Source organism: Ovis canadensis, chromosome 1, assembly GCF_042477335.2.
Source record: "Ovis canadensis isolate MfBH-ARS-UI-01 breed Bighorn chromosome 1, ARS-UI_OviCan_v2, whole genome shotgun sequence".
Classification (NCBI taxonomy): Eukaryota; Metazoa; Chordata; class Mammalia; order Artiodactyla; family Bovidae; genus Ovis; species Ovis canadensis.
Window position 1 is genome coordinate 132,958,887 of NC_091245.1, and position 25,352 is coordinate 132,984,238.

At 41.1% G+C, this 25,352-nt stretch overlaps 1 protein-coding gene across 6 annotated transcripts in view; it reads left to right on the forward strand.

The window, feature by feature from the left end:
• Positions 1 to 358: 358 nt before the first annotated feature.
• Positions 359 to 25,352, forward strand: part of APP (amyloid beta precursor protein) — a 313,643-nt gene continuing 288,649 nt past the window's right edge. For all 6 annotated transcript variants that reach the window (XM_069549724.1, XM_069549735.1, XM_069549746.1 and 3 more), the window contains exon 1: positions 359 to 1,057. In XM_069549724.1, the coding sequence (XP_069405825.1) occupies positions 1,001 to 1,057 (57 nt within the window). In that variant the 5' untranslated portion in view covers positions 359 to 1,000. The remainder of the gene's footprint in view (positions 1,058 to 25,352) is intronic.

Genomic DNA, 25,352 nt, shown 5'->3' on the forward strand with positions numbered 1-25,352 from the left:
ACGGGAGTCATCTTTCCAGACCCTTCCCCTCTTAACTTTCACTTCACCCGCATCTCAGATATTACATCCCTGCCTGATTAAAAAACACCACCACCACGACCCATATGGTCTTCCCTTTCTCAAACCAAAAAAAAAAAAAAAAAAAATTTTTTTTTTTAAACAAAATCTTCTCTCAAGGAGAACTAAATAGGTCGTCGCTTCTTCTCCAGGTCCGGCGCCTTTCTCCTTCGGTTCGGTCTAAAGATAGAAATTCCAGGTTCCTCGTGGCTGCTTTTGACTGGAGCGGGGCGGGGGAGGGGGGTGGAGGCTTTTGCTGTCCTAACAAGCAAAGAAATCCTATTTCCTTTAAGCCTGTCTCGTTCTCTTCCAGAAACGCCTCCCAGACCTCTCCAAACAGAGACAGAGAAAAAAAAAAATCCGAAATGCGGATTAAAACGCACCCAGCAGCAGTCCTTTATAATACACCCCCGAGAGGCCTGCGGGGTCCTATGAATCAAGCTCGCGGGTTCCTACCCGCGGAGAGCGCCCTCGACTTTTCTGGAATCCAGACGTTCTAGGACTCCCCTTTCCCTGCCCCTGCACCATCCCTCCCTCTCCCGACCCCAGCTTTCTCCCTCCTACTGCTCCGGGCCCGGGCGGTCGGGGGCCCGGGAAGGCGCGTGCAGGGGAGACAGGGGAGCCGCGGGAGCCGCACCTGTGGGCGCCTCGGGGGGCGCGGGCCCCTCCCGGCCGAGCGGGCGCAGCTCCCCGGCGGCTCCGCTAGAGGTCTCTCTCGGGTGCCGAGCGGGGTGGGCCGGATCAGCTGACTCGCCGGGCTCCGAGCCCCGCCGCCGCGCCGCCGCTCCGTCAGTTTCCTCGGCAGCGGTAGGAGAGCGAGCACCCGGAGCAGCAGAGCGCGGGGCCACCGGAGACGGCGGCGGCGGCGGCGACACAGGCAGAGCACGGGCGCGGCGGATCCTCCTCGCACGGCAGCTCGCTCGGTGCCCCGCGCAGGGTCGCAATGCTGCCCGCCTTGGCACTGGTCCTGCTGGCCGCCTGGACGGCTCGGGCGCTGGAGGTGAGTGCCGCGCCTCGGAATGGGGTGACGGTGGAGGGAGGTGGAGGATGGAGGGGACCGGCTCCCTCTTTCATCCAGAGAAGCGGGGCGGTTGTTGGGGGGAGCGATCGAGGGGCCCCTCTCTCGGCTCTGCGCCCTACGCCCCCGCTCGCGGGCGCCCTGCGCATCTCTTCCTCCGGCCCAGCCCTGCCCCGGGGACCCACGCTCCGGCCGGCGCAGAGGGATCCGGCGAGGTGTCGGGCCCCGGGGTCCGCGCCAGTCTCGGTGGGCGCGAGTCGAGGAGGAGGCTCTCTTAGGCTCAGATCCTGATTCACTCCTTCCTCGGGGCCGGGGCCCGGGGGAGGCAAGAGACATACTGATGGGAGATGGGGCGGTGGGGGCCGAGAGAACACGTGGGGAAAACCGAAAACGCAGGAGTCCCTGTATTCTGTCCCCAGCTCTTAATCGCTGCCCTTTCCTTTCTCTCGGGCTCGGGGGAGGAGGAGTCGGGACGGCTCGGGGAGGCTGGGCACCCCCCACCCCACCCTTTCGCTTCCCTTGGCCTTTTCCGCCCTGTTTCACCTTCCTTTCCCATCCCCACCACCCCTTCCTCGCCAGACCTCTTCCTCCTTCCTCATCGCGGAGGCTCCCGAGGGCGACCCCAAGGAGGGTCGCGCACCACCCTCCGCGGGCAAACTTTGTGCCTCTCGGCGTCTCCCTTTTGTGTTAAGTTGCGAGAGATGGGAGGGGTCGGAGACCCACAACCACCTCGCACCTTCCCCAAGCCTAGACATCCAGGGCGTTCGCGCGCACCCTCGGATTCACCCGCAGAGGGAGAAGGTCCCCGGGAACAAAAGCCGCGACACCCCGCCCTCGCCAGCCCCGGGGCGCGGTGGTCTGTGCGCCACCCGAGCGTCCTGCCTGACTCCCTTCCCCGCGCTGCGAGTCCGTCCCCGAGGGGGCTGGGGCGCTGCCGGGGGACGCGCTGGCGGCGTCTCGGAACCCCTCATCTTCCCCTCCTTACCCCCATCACCTCCGAGCCTGGCTCATTCTTTTCTCGGTTGCAAAGTCCTTGGGGGAAAAATAGGCGGAGAGTGCGGCGTGCGTCTGGAAAGGGCACGGGCGGGTGGCGGGGCTGCACGAGTTCTCCCCTCCTGTGTATCAAAGAAGGCGTTTGTCGGATCGAGGCGCGGCCCCTTCCCTGGCAGCGCTGGGCACTGTGATTTAGCTCCCCGCGGGGGGCGCGGGCTGCTGGGGAGGGTCCTCGGGGTCATTTTTTTTTTTAGGGTGCAGATAAAAGGCTGGAAATTGAGCGAAGATTAAGACGGAGAAGATGGCGCCTCTGCAGTGCAGCAAAGAAAAGCTGTGGAGGCTGCAGCCTGGGAAATCCACCCACCACTAGGTGTATATAACAAGTCTGCCCCATTCATCCAACTCTTCCAACATTCAGCTGACGCCTGTGCCAAATCACCGTTTTCCTTTTTATCTGAAGATGCTTATAAGTTGTTTGCTTGACAGCTGGGGCAAAAAAGGTCGTAATTTTGCATCGTTTGGGTTCCCGTTCGGTATTTTACCATTCGTCACCTCCCTTCCCCGTTTTTACCCCCAACTTTTCCCCATCCTTGTGGTAATTTTCCCCCAAAAACAATTTCGTTTTCCTGTAATTCCACTGAGACTGTATGACTCTCACACCGGGACAGCGTTTTAGTCCCTAATTTACAAGGTCATTGAACTTTTTCCTCTTCTTTTACTTACCAGTGGCTCAAGAATCACCTCGGGGCTCGTTAAGGCAGATTGTTTTAAGAGTTGGAGAATTTGGTTATTCTGTTTTAAAAAATGCATTTAATTAAGGGAGCTAGGCTTTTTCCAGTACTTAAAATTTACTCCTACAATTATTTCAGTTTTCTTATTGTCTTATTACATGTTGAAAGACACAAATTAAGTAATTAAAAGCCTTTATAGTTGAAACTTTTGTCAAAAAGTAGATGTTTACATTTTTTGAGCAGTATATTTTTCTGTGTGAAAAAGGCAAATATGATTCAGATTTCTTTTTCAGCCTGTTTGATTGCAGTTTTTGCTCTTCCATCTGTTTGGACATTTTCACTGGTTACTGTCACCTCCTTCAAAGGGTGGAGGTGAGATGCATGTTAATTCATTTTGCAAAGCTTTAAGGTAGGCAGTTCACTCTGATGAGGTTTGAGGGGATTTCTGGAACTCAGTCACTGTCCGTTGAAAAGATGTTAATTATAACTTGACTGTCTTTTGTAGGGCTTAGAAAATAGGTCTGCTGCAGGTGACTTGAGACAAGAAATGAATAAGGGCAATGATCACAGGGTGCTCGGCCTCTGGGAAAAGCATCATTACCTGAGCTGATGATTTTCCCTGGTACAGTGACAGAGTATGAGTTAAAAAGGCCCTGACATTTATTTAAACTGGCTTCCTCTTAAATTTTATTTTCCAGTATTGTGGGGTTTAACCTAATTCACAAGTATCTGCTTTGATTGTGGTGCTAATTCAGAGAGTATAGATACCTACTCACACTGGTCAGAACAGCCCTAATGGTGGATGCCTGGGCTCACAATCGGGAAGCTCAGATTCGATGGTGAGCTATAAGGAGTCACCATTTCTGGCTGACCAGTGGGAAGCCATGATAACCGGAGGGCACCCAAGCGGCTGTGGCCATTAGTACTGCAGAGAAGTACTCCAGACAGAATAATGATCCCTGGTTCTGACTGGGGAAATAAAGAGAAACATACGACTAAATAGATCACAAGGTTAAATTAGGAATGACTGAAAAGAAAGGATGTGGTCCATTGACTATTGGTTTGAAGGAAAACAGGACAGACTCACATAGAGAACAGACGTGATTGCAAAGGGGTAAGGGGTAAAGGGAAGGCGGGGGTTGGATTGGGAGTTTGGGACTGGCAGATGCAACCTCTTATATGTAGAAGAGATAAATAACAGGTCCTACTGTGTAGCACAGGGAATTATGTTCAATACCTTGTAATAAACCATATGGAAAAGAAAAAAAGAAAAATGTAGAGGTAATCCTCATGAAAAAGGCTTTCTCCCTTTTGCTAGAGGGCCTCTATTTTATGTTTATGGTGTACTAGAGACTTCTGTGCAGATATTTTTATGAAGATGAAGGTGTCAGTCATTCTTGAAATAAGCAGAGCTATTACGTACCTTTCCTGTGGCTGTTAAACTACCATTGAAGAGTATGGTAAAATTCAATAGAAATCTACGGTCTCTTTCTGCACATTTGATCTAGGTGGGGATATGTATTACTTTAAGAGACTTAGAAAGCATCTTCGATTACTATATTTCTCTAATCTCTGCCTGGTTGTATCAGTTACAAATGCAAAGGTAAACCTTACACATGTACTTAATAAATAAAGCTCTAGGATGTAAGGTTTACTCTGACTTGCATACTGTATTCTCCTGCTCCCAGGAAGTTTGCAGAGTAAATAAGACAGGCACATGATTATAAAAGAAAACAGAAAATGTTAAGTACCAAGAGGAAAGTGCTGATTAAGTGGTATACTGAGTAAAAGTATTAACAGTATAAACATCTGTATAGGAATAAAGGAACCATGGGATGAGATAGTCCTCGAGAATTTCCTGATGATTCCTTTCCAGCTAGATTTGTATCTTAGGTTTGGGGAAGGGAGTTTAAGTCTTTGCATTTATAGTATCTGTTTACATACCTCTCTCCCGAACACATACCCCTGAGGATATGGGCAGAGCCAGTGTGGGATTTGATTTTCCTTGTGTCCCTGTTTATTCATTAGGGCCATTTTAAGTAGAGTCTCTTGGGGCCAAGCTCTGGACTATAGCTCTGGAGATAGCCTGGTGAACAAAAACCGTCACTTGCTTCAGGAAGCTTGCAGTCTAGTGGGAAAGACAGAGGATAAACAAATCATCCTACATGTGTGCTCATGAACTGTGACAGATGGTGAGACGGATGGCAAAGGTGTAGGATACACTCTGGAGAGGAGTGCCTGCTCAGACGCTAAATCGTGTCCGACTCTTTGCCACCTCGTGGACTGTAGCACACCAGGCTCCTCTTTCCAGGGGATTTCCCAGGCAAGAGTACTGCAGTGGGTTGCCATCTCCTTCTCCCTGGGATCTTCCTGACCCAGGGATCGAACGCAGGTCTCCTGCCATGGCAGGCAGATTCTTTACCTAGCCTTGAGCCACCAGGGAGGCCCGGGAGAGGAATAGGGAATTCCAAATAAGGATTGAGGGGCCAAGAGCTCTGATGCAGCATCTTCATTAGAACCTTGACGGAAGAAGTGGGTACCCAATGAACAAACTGATTCACTGGGCAGCAGCAAGGAACATGGGGAAAATAAAATGTTTCTTTTGTTTTTTGATTCTTTTCCTGGTTCTTTTCTACCTTCATGTTCCACTTGACTATGAAATGGTTTTCTTTTCATAGTAGGACCTCACATGCTTGTGGAAGTATTCCTCCATACATTCTTCCATATGGATGGGGTGGGAATTGGTACTCACACCATCTTCTGCAAATCCTTGGGGACGCTGTCACCCTGTGGCCTAATGGTTCGTATCCAGATACACCCTCCTCAGTGCTGGAGGAAGACAGGCAGGCAGGCGGAGGCGGCCAAAGAGATGGAATGAATAGAGCCCCCGTCCTCCTGAATGAGTAGCAAGCTTAAGCCAGAAAATGTATATTTCTTCATTCTCCTTGTATTTGTTAGTAAAAGGAAAGCAAATAGTACCTGAACCCTCAAACTGAATTTGGAAATGAAAACCAGGATGAAGGGGAAAATGTTATGTAACTGTTTCTTCAATTTAATGTGGATGCTTTAAGAAACAACCATTTCAGTGAAGACACTGATGTTTTCCTTTGAAAAAAGATCTCATGAATTTTCCTCTTCAGGTTAAAGGTGAATAGATATGCTCACTGTTACCTTTTTAGAAGTAGACATGCACGATAAATTGGATTCGAATGGGCTGCTCTAGGAATAAAGTAATTCATTAGGAAAAGAAAAAAAAAAAACCAGCCTGGATGTGTTTATGAACTAATAGATCTATGAAAAGGGGATGCTGAATAGTTAGAATGGGGTACAGAGGATTCAGTTTCATGTATGTATTCTTAGCTGAGATGGGAAATAAGAGGCTGTTTTACTTAGACTTATTTTGTGTGGCTACATTTGGAAGAAGCATAAAATACAGATTTAGCTTGAGCATTTCTAGGATTAAAGTATTTTATGGAAGAAGATAGTGGTTGAAATGAACAAAATGAGAGGCTTTTAAAAGCCAGCTCTATGGAAAGTACTGTAATCGTTCCTACACTTATAGCCTTGATTTTGATAACCAATAGAATGTCAGGTCAGAAACCTAGTCGTGGAATTTTTCATGTTTCCTAGGAAGGCAGCATTCCACATTGGTCAGGCTATTGACTATGAGCTAACTCATACTTCAGTTTGTTCCTCTGCAAAATGGGGATAATATTTATGGTTGTTGAAGATTGAGTTAATATGTATGTAAAATGCTTGAAACAGTGAAAGCGTTAATATATAAAGAGTTAATATATAACATGATGGCATCTTATAAGCCCATGTTAGTCACAGTTACTGTTTATGATGTTGATATGATGTAAAATCCTATGCATTGTTGAAAGTTAAAATTTATATGATGTTTCACCTACTGACCAATGCACTTACCAACCAGTTAAGACTGTATAGGAACTTGGCAATTTGTTCATGAGAAGAATGAATTAATTTGATTTAAATTTTAAAAAGGACATTGGAGATAAAATTTGTATCACAAATAAAATTAAAACATATACAAATGTATTAAATATTTGTATTTATTTTGTATTTTAGTTGGCTTCTTTGAAAAGCCCTAAAACAATTCATGCTTATAGAAAAACTTGAACAGTACAGAAATATGTAAAAAACATAAGCAGTTGTTACACAAATGAGTAAGACCTACTTTAAATATGTGCACCCTGGCAGCCAGCTACACATGTCTAAAACTGAGCAAGTTGATATTCTGGCTTGATTATTAACTCAGCTATTGGCTGTCAGCTGTGTGCAGAGAGCTTTGAATAACTTGGTTTAATTCTCAGCATAACCTTCCCTAGAAAATGAATAAACCAGTTTGGCCAAGGAAGATATCAGATGCCAGCAAAAGAATTTTGGTCCTACCTAGACTGGAAGCTTTAAATAATTTTCACCAGAGGACAAGGAAACCTAAAAGCAAGACTGCCTGAGAAGGCAACACTTCTGGAAGAAACCAACTTTCAAAATAAAATGAATTATGTTAATAGCTCGCTCTCTCTATCACTTGGTCTTTTCCAACTCTTTGTGACCTCATGGACTGTAGCCCACCAGGCTCCCTGGTCCATGGGATTCTCCTGGCAAGAAGAGTGAAGTGGGTAGACGTTCCCTTCTCCAGGGGATCTTCCCGACCCAGGAGTCAAAGTCTCCTGCAATGCCAGCAGATTCTTTACCTTCTGAACCACCAGGGAAGCCCATACTAATAGCTGCTGCTGCTAAGTCCAACTCTTGGTGACCCCATGGACTGCAGCCTACCAGGCTCCTCTGTCCATGAGATTTTCCAGGCAAGAGTACTGGAGTGGGGTGCCATTGCCTTCTCTGATATTAATAGCTAGATGATAATAAATTCTATAGAGATCTACTATAAAATTTAGTACTGACCTACTGCTTAATTAAAAGCATACTTTTTAAATCAGCACATTCTGCTCATTATAAAAGGTTTGCAATCCCAGTTTCAAAATTAGGCTGAAGATATTTAAGGATACCCCAAATTGGTGATACTGTGGTTAGGGTGTGATCAACGTATTAAAGAATCAATAAGTGAAGTCCAAATGAGTTTATATGGGGTTTTTGGGTTTTTTTTTTTTTGGTCACTACAATTCATGTATTTCATTTATCACTGCCCTGCTGGATCAAAAAAGTGGGTTCAAATAGGACGATGCAGTTACTGTAGCTATGTTTGAAATCAACATGCTTCTCAAGAGTAGATACAGTAAGAAATGAAAGTACCACAACCACATATGCAGGGTCTGTGAGCAGGGAGAGAGAATAAGCAAGATGAACTTTTCAGAAAAGGGAGAACAACAAACCTATTTTATAGATGAGCAAATCTTAGAACTCTTAAGGTCTTCTTAGTGATGAACCCCGGTGTTTGTATCTTCTCATTTCCATGTGGTCTTTCTCTCTCGATTTGTTTTTTCTTCTCTAGTTGAGGTGGCATTTAGTTGAGAAATTTGAGCAAGAAAAAAAAATTTTAGTAATTTATTTTATTGATATGAAATTGTTCTTTGCTTGAGTCTCTTTCATGGAGAATCTAATACTATGTTCCTATGTTTTCACTTTGCTTCCATAGAAATCTACATTGTATCTCCACTAAAGAATGTTTAAGGTATCCTTGGTGATCAGGACTGGTAAATTACTTTTCATCCTTGCTTCCCTGGTGGCTCAGCTGGTGAAGAATCCACCTGCAATGCAGGAGACCCTGATTTGATTCCTGAGTGGGGAAAATCCCCCAGAGGAGGGCATGGCAACCTGCTCCAATATTCTTGGGAAGGATGTTTATAAGAATAAGAAATCTATACTCTATCAAGAAAAGTCATTTGCATGAAGTGAAGAAAATGCGTTGTTACTCTTGGTGATTTGTTAAATTTCAAAGCTTTAAAGATATATTTTGACCCCAGAGTGACATTTTATGGGAGTACAGACAAGAGGTTACCCTCGATATGCATTTGTCTACTTTAGGCCTGACCTCTTACCCCAAAGTGACCATTTGTTGTTTCTCCTGTCTGCGTATGACTGGGTTACAATAAAATTAACAGGACAATGTAGTTTTTGTTTTAGTCAAAAATGAAGAAAATAGTAGTCTTGGTTGAGGTTTGGTTAGTCTAAAAAAGGACTTTTTCTGTTTGTTCTTATCATTGGACAGCTTTTCAAAAGCACAATTATTGTTTTGTTTTGTAATGGAATTAATAGGCACACATGATAAAGATAGATAACTGCCATTGTAAACACATTGATTTTTTTCATCTTTCAAAAAAAATTCTTTTTATCTACTTTGGAGGTTGAGCCTTTAAAACTGATGCAAACTTATTGAAATCTTTGCTTAATTTTTCAGTGACTAACATAAAAACTTATCATAGGAAAAGCTATATTGGAGAGCTAATATTTCTCATGCTGATGCTCTTAATTTCTTGTTTTTGTTTTTTAGGCAAATAGTTTTGTCATTGCAGTGTATTGGTTTGAAGATGTAAGTGATGAGTTTTTAAGAGACTTACACAGAAACTTGCATATATGTAGACTAATCATTCCAGGAATAATTTATTCTGATACATATTAGATGAATGAGCAACTTACAATCAGATTTTATAGAGAAGTTACTAGTGTGTTTCATACATTGAAACTTAGGTTTTTATGAGCACAGCCAGAGTAGGAAAATTCACTCCTTCATTTAACCAGTGTTTTTGAGGTCCCTCCCCTCATGGGAGTTTACAGTATAATGAGGGGTAGACAGAATAAATAGCAATGGAAGAATAAAAAGTAGTAGAAAACTTGGAAAAAATTAAGTTGGGCAAGGATATCATCAGTGAATGCTAGGTGGAAATCTGCCATGAATGTGATATTTTATATGGTATTATCAGGAAAGTTCTCTGACCCAAATGTAAACTTAGATATCTGGAGGAAAGAACTATTTATTCACTTTGGTGTAAAACCATAACCAGGAACAAGGGTGTACTTTGGTGGTTAGATATTAAAAATAAAATAGAGGGGCAGAGAAGTTAACATTAAACTTGATCACAGACTATTTCCTGTAATTTGTTTCATAACTCACTGCAGTGTCTTACATTTAGTATTTACTTAACACTTGACAAATTTTCTAAATGAAGACTCTGGGAATTTTATACTGTAGTGATAATTATGTTTGATTCTTGAAAGCTAGCTTCTCTTATGTTTAAAAAAGTTGTGAATGACACCTAACTACAAGTCTACCAAAAAAAATTAAGCCTTTTAAATAAGATTTACTCTTTCAGTCTTTCTAAAACATTTTATTGTGAAAAGGATATGAAATGCTGTCAGTAACTTCGTTTGCAACTCTTTATTTCAGACATTCAGTTGACCCAGAAACAAAAATGCCTTGTTCTTGAAATATTTCATCAGTCCTCTGATTGATTGGGACATTTTCAGCTGAAGGTGCTTAGAAATGATTTTCTTTGATCAAGATAGTGAAATTTAGAGAGAAGACATTGTGTACTGGAGTGAAATTGAGTGGCCATCAAAATGAAAATTTCATTATAATTTAGCTTTTTGCAGTTTGCTTCTTTTTTTTTTTGCCATTTTACTGCTAATACTTGCCTTTTACATTAATGTGAACTAGTATCAAAATTGGTTCTTTAAGAAAAAAATTGAAATTCTGTTATTTCTACTCTCTTAAGGAATTGTACTTTTCAAGTTCAAGGGCTTGAAGCCAATCCCACTATATGCTACTAACTTGACAGGTGCTGAAAATCTAATTGAGGTCATTATGATTAACTTTGTGTTTTACCAGGGTTTTCTCAGGGTTGTTTTTAATGTTTTGTGTCAAGTGTTAAATCCTCTTACACCACGGAATCCAGAAAATTTCAATCCAATAAAAGTGAACTAAAATTTTAAACCCTGTAGTTGTTTTGTGCAGGGCGGGTTCTTGGCTAATTGATAAGATGATTGAACAAGAAGGCAGCTTGTGTATTTCTGTTGGTGTGAGGAATTGTGAATTGCTCCAGTTTCAAGAGTAGTTTTGTGACAAAACTGTAATTTTGGAATCCCTGCATACTTGTTCAGTGAAGTATGCGAGGAGGGAATTCTCAGAGGGTGACCATGTGATTAGATGGCTCAAACAGTAGAAGCAAAAGCTACCTTAAGGTAGTGCAAGTTCCTGGAACTTGAAAGTGAAAGTGAAGTTGCTCAGTCGTGTCCAACTCTTTGCGACCAGGCTTCTCCATCCATGGGATTCTCCAGACAAGAATACTGGAGTGGGTTGCCATTTCCCTTCTCCAGGGGATCTTCCTGACCCAGGGATCGAACCCAGGTCCCCTGCACTGTGGGCAGATTCTTTAACGTCTGAGCCACCAGGGAAACCCTCCTGGAACTTGGGACTGAGTTATTAGTCAGCAGGGCCATTCCAGACATCCTGGACAAAGATAATGAATAGGGAGGACTTTCTTAAATAAACAATGTAGGAAGCAGACCCACCCAGTTCCCAAGAAATTCCTTTCCTTGTCTGTATTTGCCATTTGAACATTTCACTTCACTTTCATGAGCCTGGACAAAGGTCAAATTTGTATCTTTGTGAATTTTCTGGGTGGTGCTGTAAAAGGATACAGATGGGAAGTATTCAGCTTCTTGAGAGTATTTCTTGTGTGTGTGTGTTCTTAGTTGTATTTATTGACTTCATAAATAGCCAATGAAGAGAAAAATATTTTAGCTTAAGTTTGTTTTTCTTTTCCTGGAGAAGAAAAAGACTCAGGGTTTATTGCCATTGTTAAATTGTTTATGCTTTTTAAGAAAACTTAAAAGGTAACCTCTGTTGCTGATTTGCTTATTCATCTTAGAAATTAACATGTGAAATGCTGACCCCGACCGGTGCGTTGATTCTTGTTAGCAGATGAGAGGAAAGTTTAATGCAGGATGTTTTGTCTCTATTTCAGATTTTCTTAGGGCATTTGTGATTGACTTCTGGGCTTCATTGTTAGCTCAGCTGGTAAAGAATCCGCCTGCAATGCAGGAGACCCCAGTTCGATTCCTGGGTTGGGAAGATCCCCTGGAGAAGGAAAGGGCTACCCACTCCAGTATTCTGGCCTGGACAATTCCATGCACTACAGTCCATGGGGTCCCAAAAGAGTCTGACACGACTGAGCAAACTTTCACTTCACCTTCAGACATTTTGGGGCTTCTGAGTTGGTGCAGTGGTAAAGAATTTACCGGCCAGTGCCATTTTCAGTGACAGCTAAGTGGTGAGGTATTTTGTTCTGTTTTTTTAAGTATGCCTGATATGGGCATGGGCTTAACAGGTGGTGCTAGTGGAAAAGAACCTGCCTGCCAATGCAGGAGACTGCAGAGATGCAGGTTTGATCCCTGTATGGGGAAGATCCCCTGGAGGAGGAAATGGCAACCCACTCCAGTATTCTTGCCTGGAAAATTCCATGGACAGAGGTGCTTGGTGGACTATAGTCTGTGGAATCACAGAGTCAGACACAACTGAATGCGCGCGCGCGCACACACACACACACACACACACAGAGCAGACAATTTAACAGCACTTCAAGGTTTATTTAAATTGCATCCTAATAGTTATACATGGTTCTGTCTTAAGGAAATGTCTTACGGAAATGTCTAAAATATCCTGGTTTCTCAAAAACTACTCTTGGTTTTATTTTCTGCATTATTTCTTTCTGAACCCTTGGTTTTCTTTAAGTAATCGAAATCTTAGTTCAATTTGATCATCCTAAATCTTGGTTTTCCTTTTATTTTGGGAGTGTCTAGCAAAGAAAATATTTTGTCTCATCACTTCAAGAGACTGCCTTCTGAAATACAGTTGACAATTTGTAGTATCTGAAACAGTTGTTGATTAATCATGAGAATCAGAAAGAGGAGCCAGTATGTGTTTGAACATAAATCTCCCATCACCCTTGAAATTATACTTTTTTCCCCCATAAAAAGAGTGAGTGATAATTTATCCCATGAAAGTTTGAAAATTTGTGTGAATTCTATTAGCTGGAATTTGAAAATTAAGAAAGTCTTGTTTTTTAAATTTCTGAATAGTTTTATAATGGTCACATAGTTTATCTAAGTTGAGAGACTTTATTTTAAAACTTTATTATTTATTATTTAAAATTTCCTCAACAGATATATTTTATTCTGAAATCTGTTCTGCTTTCATATATCTACAAATATTGTACTTAATTACTGGCCATGGTTTAAGCCCAGTCTGAAAAGCTTGTGCCTTTATTTGGCTCTGGATTTCAGAGTTAGAGACTGTTGCTTGCTTTTAAACAATTGATAGTTGATTTTGTAGGCAGTTAGATGGATACTTTTGTTTCAGTTCAGTTCAGTTCATTCTCTCAGTCCAATCTCTCAGTCTTGTCCAACTCTTTGCAGCACACCAGGCCTCCCTGTCCATCACCAGCTTCCAGAGTTTACTCAAACTCAAGTCCATCGAGTCGGTGATGCCATCTAATCATCTCATCCTCTGTCGTCCCCTTCTCCTCCCACCTTCAATCTTGCCCAGCATCAGGGTCTTTCCAGTGAGTCAGTTCTTCCCATCAGGTGCCCAAAGTATTGGAGTTTCAGCTTCAACATCAGTCCTTCCAATGAATATTCAGGACTGATTTCCTTTAGGATTGACTTGGATCTGCTTGCAGTCCAAGGGACTCTTAAGAGTCTTCTTCAACACCACAGTTCAAAAGCATCAGTTCTTCGGCACTCAGCTTTCTTTATAGTCTACCTCTCACATCCATACATGACTACAGGGAAAACCATAGCCTTGACTAGACGGACCTTTGTTGGCAAAGTAATGACTGTGATTTTTAATGCTGTCTAGGTTGGTCATAATTTTTCTTCTAAGAAGCAAGTGTCTTTTAATTTCATGGCTGTGTTCATCATCTGCAGTGATTTTGGAGACCACCCCCCCCCCCCTGCAAATAAAGTCTGTCACTGTTTACATTGTTTCCCCATCTATTTGCCATGAAGTGATGAAACCAGATGCCATGATCTTAGTTTTTGGAATGTTGAGTTTTAAGCCAACTTTTTCACTCTCCTCTTTCCCTTTCATCTTTAGTTCTTCTTCACTTTCTGCCATAAGGGTGGTGTCATCTGCATATCTGAGTTTATTGATACTTCTCCCGGCAATCTTGATTCCAGCTTGTGCTTTCTCCATCCTGGCATTTCTCATGATATACTCTGCACAGAAGTTAAATAAGCAGGGTGACAATATACAGCCTTGACATACTCCTTTCCCAATTTGGAACCAGTCTGTTGTTCCATGTCCAGGTCTAACTGTTGCTTTCTGACCTGCATACAGGCTTCTCAAGAGGCAGGTTAGGTGGTCTGGTATTTCCATCTCTTTAAAATCTCTTAGTTGCAAAAGTCCAAGAAAATTTTCTGAGAATATTCATTCTTGACTTACTCGAGTCTTAGAAATATTTTATTGGTTTGGTTCACAGTCTGCTGTATTGCTAAGTAAACAAACTCTCTAGAAATGATCTCTGCTTCTTTGATCATTTAGAATACATTAATTGATACAGATTGCAAAAATCAGTGAAAAAGTTTCTAGTTAGCTATCAGTGAAACATGCTTCACCCATGCAAGTTTATTTTAATTGTTCCTATTAAATTTGAATATGAGTTTTAAAAAGAAGATGGTGATCATCTTTATGAGGGAATCTCAATTATTACTTTAAATTTATATTCAGTTCAAAGGAAATGGAAAACAATTGTGCCTCTGTGAAAACATGTCCATTTAAGATTATGCTTCAGTCCTATAATCCTACAGCTGATAATTAAGATTTAGGCTTAGAGTAAATGAAGTGGTATTGGTTATTTTCAGGCCCAATGTTGATTGCTATTGATTCATTGTTGGTGAGTAGAATAAGAAAACAATAGCAAAACTTTAAAACAGAGGTTTGTAAATATTATCTGGAGATGATATGCCCCAGGTCCTAATAGTGAAGAACCAGGGAATGGCAACTTCCATTCAGATACCTTCCTGATGTCATTTCATCTCAAAATTCCTCTGGCCCTCCCTTACTGCCAGGCCTAACTCCAAAACAAAGCAGTTCAATAAAAGTATAATGGGACCACGGGTGTAATTTAAAATGTTCTAGTGTCCACCTCAAAGACAAAAGAAACTGGCAGAAGTAGTGCGTAACAAAGAAAGTGAAAGTCGCTCAGTCGTGTCCAACTCTTTGCAACCCCATGGACTATGCAGTCCATGGAATTCTCCAGGCCAGAATACTGGAGTGGGTAGCCTTTCCCTTCTCCAGGGGATCTTCCCAACCCAGGGATGGAACCCAGGTCTCCCACGTTGCAGGCAGATTCTTTACCAGGTGAGCCACAAGGGAAGCCCAAATTAGTGTATTGTACCTAATAAATGTAAAATATCTTTTCAATATATGGTCAATATAAAAATTATTCATGAAATATATTACACTCTTTTTTCATTCTATGTCTTCAAAATTTTACCCGTAGAATATAGTTTAAGTCCGACCAGCCATATTTCATGCAGTCAGTAGCCACATTGGCTGATGGCTGCCATATGGGACAGTACAGCTGTAGAAGGGCCAACTCAATTTATGACTGTCTAGGAAAAGAATCAGGTTTTGGAGCAGATAGTATCCATAGGACCTCCTTTCTATTCCCCCTTGTTAGATGAAGAAACTGGGATCTGATGATGCTGAGTTGTCTGATAATTGCTTGAAAATTATGGGTCTGAGCCCTAATCCCTGTCCTGTGGTTTCTAATCTTTCTTCATCATCCTGTTTCTTCCTTCTTCTTTTCTGTGTTGCTGCTGCTAAGTCACTTCAGTCATGTCTGACTCTGTGCGACCCCAGAGACGGCAGCCCACCAGGCTCCCCCGTCCCTGGGATTCTCCAGGCAAGAACACTGGAGTGGGTTGCCATTTCCTTCTCTAATGCATGAAAGTGAAAAGTGAAAGTGAAGTCGCTCAGTCGTGTCCAACTCTTAGCGACCCCATGGACTGCAGCCCACCAGGCTCCTCCATCCATGGGATTTTCCAGGCAAGAGTACTGGAGTGGGGTGCCATTGCTGTGTCCATTTGAATATGTACTCACATTTGGTGGTTGCTGTCAGTTAAATACTGAGCCAGGAGCTTAAAAAAAATCTGGCCCACTTGAGGAAGGCAAGGCTTGATCAAGACAACTGTTTGGGGGCAGGGTAAATAAAATTACCAGGCATACTGAGAACCTCTCAGTGGAATAGTAATGTGAGGTGATACTGGGCCCAGTGCTCAGTTTTGTTTTTTTGGTGTGGGCACTACTAGAGTACAAGTTGAGTGGACCCTTTGGGAACCAGAGCATGTGACTCAGAAGTCATTGAAATATCATCTACCCACTGAAAGGAAAAGAGGTCAGAAAGGCATTATGTATTATGTGCAGTTTGTTGTGTATGTGAGGTCTGTTCCTGGAAACACTGGGTTAAGTTTTCTTTCTTTTTTCTTCCCTTTTTTTTGGAAAGCTGCCCATGTGTGTGCCCATAATTCCTACCCAATTATATTTGAAGTATGATGTTTTTTGACAACTTAAGCCCAGTGGCATATAAAATAGTTGTTTGCCAAGTGCAAGCATTCTGGAATGGTTACCGCACAGCATTGTGGGTTGGTAAAGACAGGGGATTGATGTACTTCTGGGATCATTGCTGTTAAGTATTTGTTTTACGGTATGAAGAAGCTCCATGAGTGAACTTTTAAAGTTGGAAGTAGTTTTAAAATATTTATCAGCCTGGATATAGTAGATGGTGTGAGTACTTTAAAAAGTTTACATTTATTCAGTGATTTAGGCTTAGTGATTTTGGATATAGTGTTAACTTGACAATTTTTCTATTTAAATCTTAAGACTTTCCGACTGTGGCTAGACTTTACCCACAAGGCGTAATTGATCTTTAAGTTAAGCATGTATTTTCTTCATATTGTGTTCAAAAATAATTGCACTTTGCAAAGGCTAATGTGTGGGAGAATGCCTAGAGGATTCAGGGCTTGCAGGAATGAGCTAAATGTATAAGGGTATCTGTATCTCCTTTGGAGGTTGACTATTAAAATAATTTGTCTTTAAGCTTAAAAAGATCCACTTTTTTTTTTAAACACCAGTTTTCCGTATATTTTTTCATAATACATATAACCAAGAGGTACAGAAGTTTAAAGCTTTAAACTGTTTGGGGGAATCATATTTTTTGAAATTATATATAAGTTAGAGTTTTTTGAATTAGAAAAGTATTACGATTTCATTGTAGGTTCATTGTAGGTCTTGTTCAGTCGCTCAGTCATGTCTGACTCTTTGCAACCCCTTGAACTGCAGCAGGCCAGGCTTCCCTGTACTTCACTGTCTCCTGGAGTTTGCTCAAACTCATGTCCATTGAGTCAGCAATGCTGTCTCATATTCTGCTGTCCCCTTCTCCTTTTGACCTCAGTCTTTCCCCGCATCAGGGTCTTTTCCAGTGAGTCACTTCTTTGAATCAGGTGGCCAAACTATTGAAGCTTCAGCATCAGTCAGGGTTGACTTTCCTTTAGGATAGACTGGTTAGATCTCCTTGCAGTCCAAGGGACTCTCAAGAGTCTTTTGCAGCAGCACAGTTCAAAAGCATCAATTCTTCGGCGCTCAGCCTTCACTATGGTCCAACTCTCACATCCATACATGACTGCTGGAAAAGCCATAGCTTTGACTATACAGACCTTTGTTGGCAAAGTGATGTCTCTGCTTTTTAATGCACTGTCTAGGTTTGTTCGTCATGGCTTTTCCTCCAAGGAGCAAGTGTCTTTTAATTTCATGGCTATAGTCACCATCAACAGTGATTTTTGGAGCCCAAGAAAGTAAAATCTGTCACTGTTTCCACTTTTTCCTCCTCTGTTTGTCATGAAGTGATGGGACCGGATGCCGTGATCTGAGTTTTTTTGAATGTTGAGTTTTAAGCAGCTTTTTCACTCTCCTCTTTCACCCTCATCAAAAGACTCTTTAGTTCCTCTTCACTTTCTTCCATCAGAGTAGTATCATCTACATATCTGAGGTTGTTGATATTTTTCCCAGCAATCTTGATTCCAGCTTGTGATTCATCCAGCCTTGCATTTCGAATGATGTACTCCGTATATAAGTTATATAAGCAGAGCAACAATGTACAGCCTTGACGAACTGCTTTCTCAATTTTGAACGAGTCTATTATTTCATGTCTAGTTCTGACTGCTGCTTCTTGACCTGCATACAGGTTTCTCAGGAGGCAGATGAAGTGGTCTGGCATTCTCATCTCTAAGAATTTTCCAACAGTTTGTTGTGATTGGCACAGTCAAAGGCTTTAGGGTAGTAAATAAAGCAGAAGTAGATGTATTTCTGGAATTCCTTTGCTTTCTCTGTGATCTGAGGGATGTTGGCAGTTTGATCTCTGGTGCTTCTGCCTTTTCTAAATCCAGCTTGTACATCTGGAAGTTATTGGTTCATGTACTGTTGAAGCCTAACTTGAAGGATTTTGAGCATTACCCTGCTAGCATGTGAAATTGTCCAGTAGTTTGAACATTCTTTGGTATTGTCCTTCTTTGGGACTGGAATAGAAGACCTTTTCCAGGTTCCATTGTAGGTAACCTAGAGAAAATATAAAAACATGCATAATTCTACCACCTGTAAATGCCTGTTTTATTTCATGTTTTAAAGCATTTTTCAGAGCATGCTGTAGATTGCATTTTATATCCTGCATTTTATTCCTTTATTCCTTAATCTTCTGACATTATAAGTTCTTTGTAAATGTTATGTCTAATGGATATATGAGTCTGTTTAGGGCAACAGGAGCTATGTAATTGTGGACATGTGCTTTCCTTATTTGGCATTTCCAACCCGAGGTTAGGATGAAAGTAGTGATGTAGGGAGGGAGCTTGCGCCAAATACTCGTTAATATTTTAAAGTATTTATTGAATGATCTAAATTGCTGCCCTCGAGTAGTGTTCAACACAGTGGTCCTTCAGCTGTGAATGACTTAAAGGAAAAGAGATGAGCAAGGACTGTAGAGATTAACAAGGATAAAGAAATAAAGGAAACCTGATCTCGTCATTCAAACAAGCAGTCCTCTTATTTAGTAGTTCCATGATCACTTTTGTAGAAAGAAGTTTGTAAGACACTATTAAACCTGACAAGCAAATGTAGTCAGGGCTTGAATGTAGAAGTCAGTAAAATCGTGATTTCAGTTTCTAGAGCCCCTCATTAGGAGCGCTAATTAGGTAACGTGTTTACACACATGTAAATAAAGCTTCCTCCTTTCATCTCCTTGGTGTTCAAGTTGCTTCTGATTTTATGTGGTTAAAAAATAAGTTGGGCAAATAGGAAACATGTTTTCTGTCTGACTCTGCAGACCCAAAAATGAATATAAAAATATCTATAAATGAATAAAAATCATGCTAATTAAAAAAAAAAAAAGTTGGGAAGATTTATTCCATGAAGTTCCCAAAGGTAAGAATCTTTAGCTACAAAAAAGAAGAAGATTTGTCTTTAAATTTAACAATGTGTGTGGTGAGGTGCCACTTCCATAGAACCCTTCTAGGGCTGTGGAACCCATTCAGCCAGACACATATTAATCTTTGATTTTTATCTACTATTCACATCAACAATTACAGCATACTATATTTCATTTCATAGGTTTTTGGAGTAAGGATTATGTTGTTGGCTGAAATTGAATACTGTAAATAGACAATAAATAAATGTTACCCCTGCAAGCCCAAACTTGTTTTTCTTTATTTTATCATGTCTCCACAATTAACTGCTCTTTATTAAAATGATAGATAGTCTCTCAGACCTAACTGTTTCTTTAGGGTTGTCTCTTCTTTTCTGTGAACCTCTTCTTAAACTCCGTCTCCCTCAACTCATGTAAAAATGTTAACCAAATAAAATGTGTATGCTTTTTCTCCATTAATCTGTCTTTTGTCAGTTTAATTTGCACAGACCCAGGAACTAAACCTAACAGGGTAGAGAAAAAACTGTTTTCCACTCCTACAAGTATTCAGCTGGAGGAATAGTATTAATAAATGCAAAGGCTATGAGGTGTCTGAATAAGTCAATGAATTGTTACAAATATCTCATGAATTATGTCTGTATAATTCATCAGTGATGGCTCACATTCTTGAATCATTTATGAAACTAGTGGTCAGTGTCTTCCATATTGAATTTACTCAGTGTTGGAGAAGAATGCATGTTTTAATCAAGAGGGATTTATGGAAGACGGTCTGTATTCTAAACATTTAAGAGTTCTTCGAGTATACAATAATTCATCTTCGCTTCGCTTTAAAAATTTAAGGCGGGGAGAACTACTGTTCTACAGCTATTTCAGGTTTTTTGTTTTTGTTTCTAGCAAGCATTAGACATTTGGCAGTCAATCATGTCACGCTGTTGTGATTTATTAGTTCTGGAATAAACACCTCTATTTCTGGTATAAGTGAAAATAGATGCTTTCTTGGCTTTTGCAATCACAATAAACAATTATCTAGCTCTTTCTATGAGCCGGGCACTGTTGGAAGGGCTTCTTATGTAGTCAGCAGCTGCCCATGAGGGAGCTACTGCTAAGTTATCCCTTTGCATGAAGTATCAGCGGGGAAGAAGCTTGGAAATGGACGAGGTTCAAGCCCTCTGCCTTCCCTGTCTGTAACCACTGTTCTTTAACCACTTACCTCATCTGCCTCTGGCAAAATGGAGTAACAGAATTCAGCTGGTGTTCCTCTTGGACTAGGCAGTTAGTTCCTCGAGGAAGTAGCCAGGGTTACAGTGGCTGCTTGTTTAGAAAGGTCTCATCTGTTCCACCTTCAGTTCCTGGCAGCATCTCCTCCCTCCAGCCTCACCGGCAGGAACTTCTGAGCCCCGCTGTCTCTACATGGTGTCTTCTCCCCTTCTACATCCTCCCCTTCCATCCCAATCCCACCTCTTCCCTTTCAACCCCAAATAAGATTGTCCAGAGTGTAGACATTGGAGTCATTCCGACCTTGGATTTGAGTCACTACTCCTTCAATAGCAGGAAAATGATTTAACTTCCCTAAACCTAAATTTCCACATCTACAGAGTATCTATAAATAAGCTGGTCAGGAGGAAAAGCCAGTTAGGAATCAGGTACGAAGCATGGAGCCTGACCCTATAGGAAGCCCTGAAAGAATAAATGGCTCTGGTTTCCATTTGAAGTCTCCTTGTAACTTCTCCTCTTCTCGAATCTTTCACAAATATCCTTGATGGTCAAGTCAGCCCCCTTTACCCCAAGACGATGCCAAGGCTGGGGAAGCGACCCAGTGGCCCATGGCACTGCCCTGTTTAGCTTCACATTTCAGGGCTATCAGATATCTGGAAGGCTGCATGTAGTATGTCACCATTTCGTTGATAACATTTTTGACATCTGAAATCAGGAATGACCTAGTCTAACTCCTCATAAACTTGGATCACATTGTTCAAGCTAGAAGTGCTTGTGAATGCAGAAGAAAATCAACTAGGAAAGGAGCATCAAGCCTGCATGTCCGGGATATGACTCTCTCCCCTGTCCACTTTCCTGCCCCTCCAGGCCCTGCCCCTTCCTTGGCATGTTCAGCAGTGACCCTGCACAAGTGACAGCCTTGGCTGCTGGGACCAGCTGGAGGCAGCCACAAAATTCCTGGCTGCTCGCTTCCAAAGATCTCTTGTTCAGTCGCTCTGTCGTGTCCGACTGTTTGCAACCCTGCGAACTGAAGCTCACTAGGCTTCCCCGTCCACTATCTCCCAGAGTTTGCTCAAACTCAGGTTCTTTGAGTCGGTGATGGCATCCAACCATCTCATCCTCTGTTGCCCCTTCTCCTCCTGCCCTGAATCTTTGCCAGCACCAGGGTATTTCCAAAGATCTCTCTTAACCCCTCTGAAAATAAAAAAGAGATTGTCACGTATCAAAGGAGACTGGACAGGAGATAATTGGGAGTTCTTTCTGATGGGACCTGTGGCTTCTAGCACCTGCAGAAGCTTCTGGAAATGGTAGTGCTCAGATTTTAGGTAGAATTAACTGAAATCCCTGGGGACCTGCTCACACGTCTCATAGTGTGTATTAGAAATGTCTCCTTTTCTTCACATTTTATCAATGCGTTTCTCATGTCATACAGACATCTGTTTCAGGGGAAAAAAATCACAGTGCACTTTTGGTGGTTTCAGGTGACTCTTAAATTTTATTAATTGACAAAGTATGAATTGAATGAAGTGTGGCCTGTTTTTGTTTTGGGGAGGGTTATTTTAGAATGGGGAGTTAATCTGGATTTAGGAGGAATTGAGTTTTTCAAGACAATTCCAGGAGACTGCAGGGGTATTTGATATTTTGATTCTAGAAGGATATACATCCCCTCTTCTCCATTTCTTCCTTTTGACCTGGCAGGTATATGGCCCTATCAGATGTTAGTCTGTGCGATCCTGTTACATCTACATCCTGTAGCTGCAGCCAAGTGCTTTGAGGCTGACTTCACATAGATCAATTTAACAGTTGGTGTGTGAACGCAGATGCTCTCTGCTACTTATTTCTAATAAGTGGATCAAGCCATATAAAAAATATTTTTTCTCTTTAAGAAGTCACATGTTCCTATGAAGCTGTAGAGCAATCAACTAAAACTGAAATGCTTAAGACAAATATTACTTTATTGTATTTTAAGGTCTTTGACTGATTACGACACACTCCTCTATTGAGTTTCTAGTCGGATGCTCATTCGTTAAAAATAAAGCTGGTATAAATGGTAGTGTTCAAATGTTATACCACCCTGTTTCTGCCGTTTGACCTTTCACAGTAGCTAAATAAATATTTTTTTGCACTAAGAAAAGAATTAACATTTCTGTGCTAGCCAACTGAATTCAGAATCTGAATGCAAAGATGAGACCCCAGGTAGAAACATGAAAACATACTGATGTCAAAGAGAAACTCAAGCTACACTGTGTTAGAGAAGCAGTTTTAGAGGGAGGGATATTTGTAAGTATAATAGATACTTAGAAAATCATCAGGTAAAAATGAACACAAAAATTCAGGAAATATGTCGAGATATAGAAATTAAAACTACATAGCATATGCAAAGACAGATCAAAAGGACAAAATGGAAGTCACATAAACTTGTCTGTAAATTGGAAATGAATTTAAGATAAAGGTGGTTTTCCACATCAGAGGGAGAAAAGATGGATTATTCAATAATGTTGATTATCTGTCCATAGAGATTATTTACAGTTTCTGTAACAAAAGGTAAATTTCTATATTCTGCAAAGTGTTCTTACAAATTAGTGACAATGACTGTACACGATTCAGACAGAACTATAGTTTGATAACATACATGCACATCTATGTTCATAGCAGCACTGTTTTACAATGGCTAATACATGGACTCAACCTACATATCCATCAACAGATAGGTAAAGAGGATGTGGTGTATATATGTATACAATGGGATATTGTTTAGTCGCTAAGTCGTGGCTGACTCTTTTTGTGACCCCATGGCTTGTAACTCATGAGGCTCTTCTGTGCATGGGATTTCCCAGGCAAGAATACTAGAATGGGTTGCCATTTCCTTCTCCAGGGGATCTTCCTGACCCAAGGATAGAACCCACATCTCCTGCATTGTAGGTAGATGTGTGTTTTTTTTTTTTTTTCCCACTGAGCCACCAGGGAAGGCCCACAATGAAGTATTACCCAGCTATAAAATAAAGGAAGTCCTGCTGTCTGCAGCTACATGGATGGACCTAGAGACTATCATGCTAAGTGAAGTTAAGTCAGAAAGACATACCATATGATATCACTTAGGTGTAGAATATAAAATAAGACAGAAATGAACTTTTGTGCAAAACAAAACCAGACTCACAGAAACAGAACAGACCTGTGGTTGTTGAGGGGATGGGGAAAGAAAGGATTGGGAGTTTGAATTAGCAGATGCAAACTATTATATATAGGATGGATAAACAGCAAAGTCGTACTCTATAGCACAGGGAAGTATAATCAGTATCCTGTAATAAACCATAATGGAAAAGAATTATGAAAAGTATTACATATGAACCTCACAAGAGAAAAATGAACAAAACACTTGAAAGAACTTCTGTCAATATTATGAAAAAAATTAAAACATATGCGAAAAAGAATGGTGTGATGAACCCTAGGTATCTGTCACCCAGTCTCAGAAATTACAAATTTACTGCTAACTTTATTATTATCTTGTTTTCTTGTACACATATCCCCTCCTCATCCTCCTCTTCCTCACTGGGTTATTTTGAAATAAGTTCAGTGGTCTAATTTTATTTATACGTATTTCATTATGAACCTCTGAAAGAATTGAAAAGAAATGGACCGCCCCCTCCAAAAACCAAATAAATTTTAATAAGTAATATTATTTAGGAAAGAAAATAGACATAGCCAATAAACCTATAAAGATATGCTCAATCTCATTAGTAGTCAAAGAAATGCAAATTAAAACAGTGAGATAAGTTTTTTTTTTTTTTAACACTCTGATCGACAGAAAACTAAACAGTCTTGCCAGAGTCAGGAACTATATGACAAAACACATTTTCTCCTTCCGTCAGTGCTACAAGAGCAGCCATGCACTGCTGTATGTGCACACCCCTTGATTTAGCAATTCTGGAATTAGAACGATAGGATATTATATAAGTGCCCACAGATGAGAATGTTGGTGGAACATTATTTTATCATTTGCGTACGTTTTGTTCACTGTGTTGCGCCAAACTGGAATACTATGCCATAAATGAAATATAGTATTAAGTGAGAAGAGAAATTTTCAGAAAGCAGGCATAATAAATTGCATTAAGGGAAGTTTTATTTATAAAATAAAATTTAAGTGCATAGAACATATCTGAAATATTCAAGTAAATCTAACTAAACTTGCCTGTTGGTGATGAGATAGTGGAATGGAAGAGAAAGTAGTTCATGTTTATTTATCATTGTTGCCTTCTGTAATATTTGGAGCTTCTTAACTATAGGCAGACACTTTAGAGGGGTCCCAGCATGATCGCATGTTGGATATATAACCCCTTGTTTCTATCATCCGTTCTAGGTCATCAGCCGGTTTCTAACAGTTGTCTCCTGAGACCTCCTTCCAGAGACAAGCCCTCCTTTTCCATTAAAAAATATCTCTAATTTTAGGAAAATATATATTTTGATGTGATTCTTATTTCATAAAACCAGGTGATTTCAGTGAATTTTATCTATTTATTTTTATAGGTAAGTGATTCTTATATACTGAAACTTCCTTTTAAAAGTATTGGAAGCATAAATTATTCAGTTAAGTTCAGTTGCTCAGAGGTGTCTCACTCTGCAACCCCATGGACTGCAGCACGCCAGGCTTCCTTATCCATCACCAACTCCTGGAGTTTAATCAAACTCATGTCCATTGAGTCGGTGATGCCATCCAACCATCTCATTCTCTGTTGTCCCCTTCTACTGCCCTCAATCTTTCCCAGCATCAGAGTCTTTTCAAATGAGTCAGCTCTTCATATCAGGTGGCCAAAGTATTGGAGTTTCAGCTTCAACATCAGTCCTTCCAATGAACACCCAGAACTGATGTCCTTTAGGATGGACTGG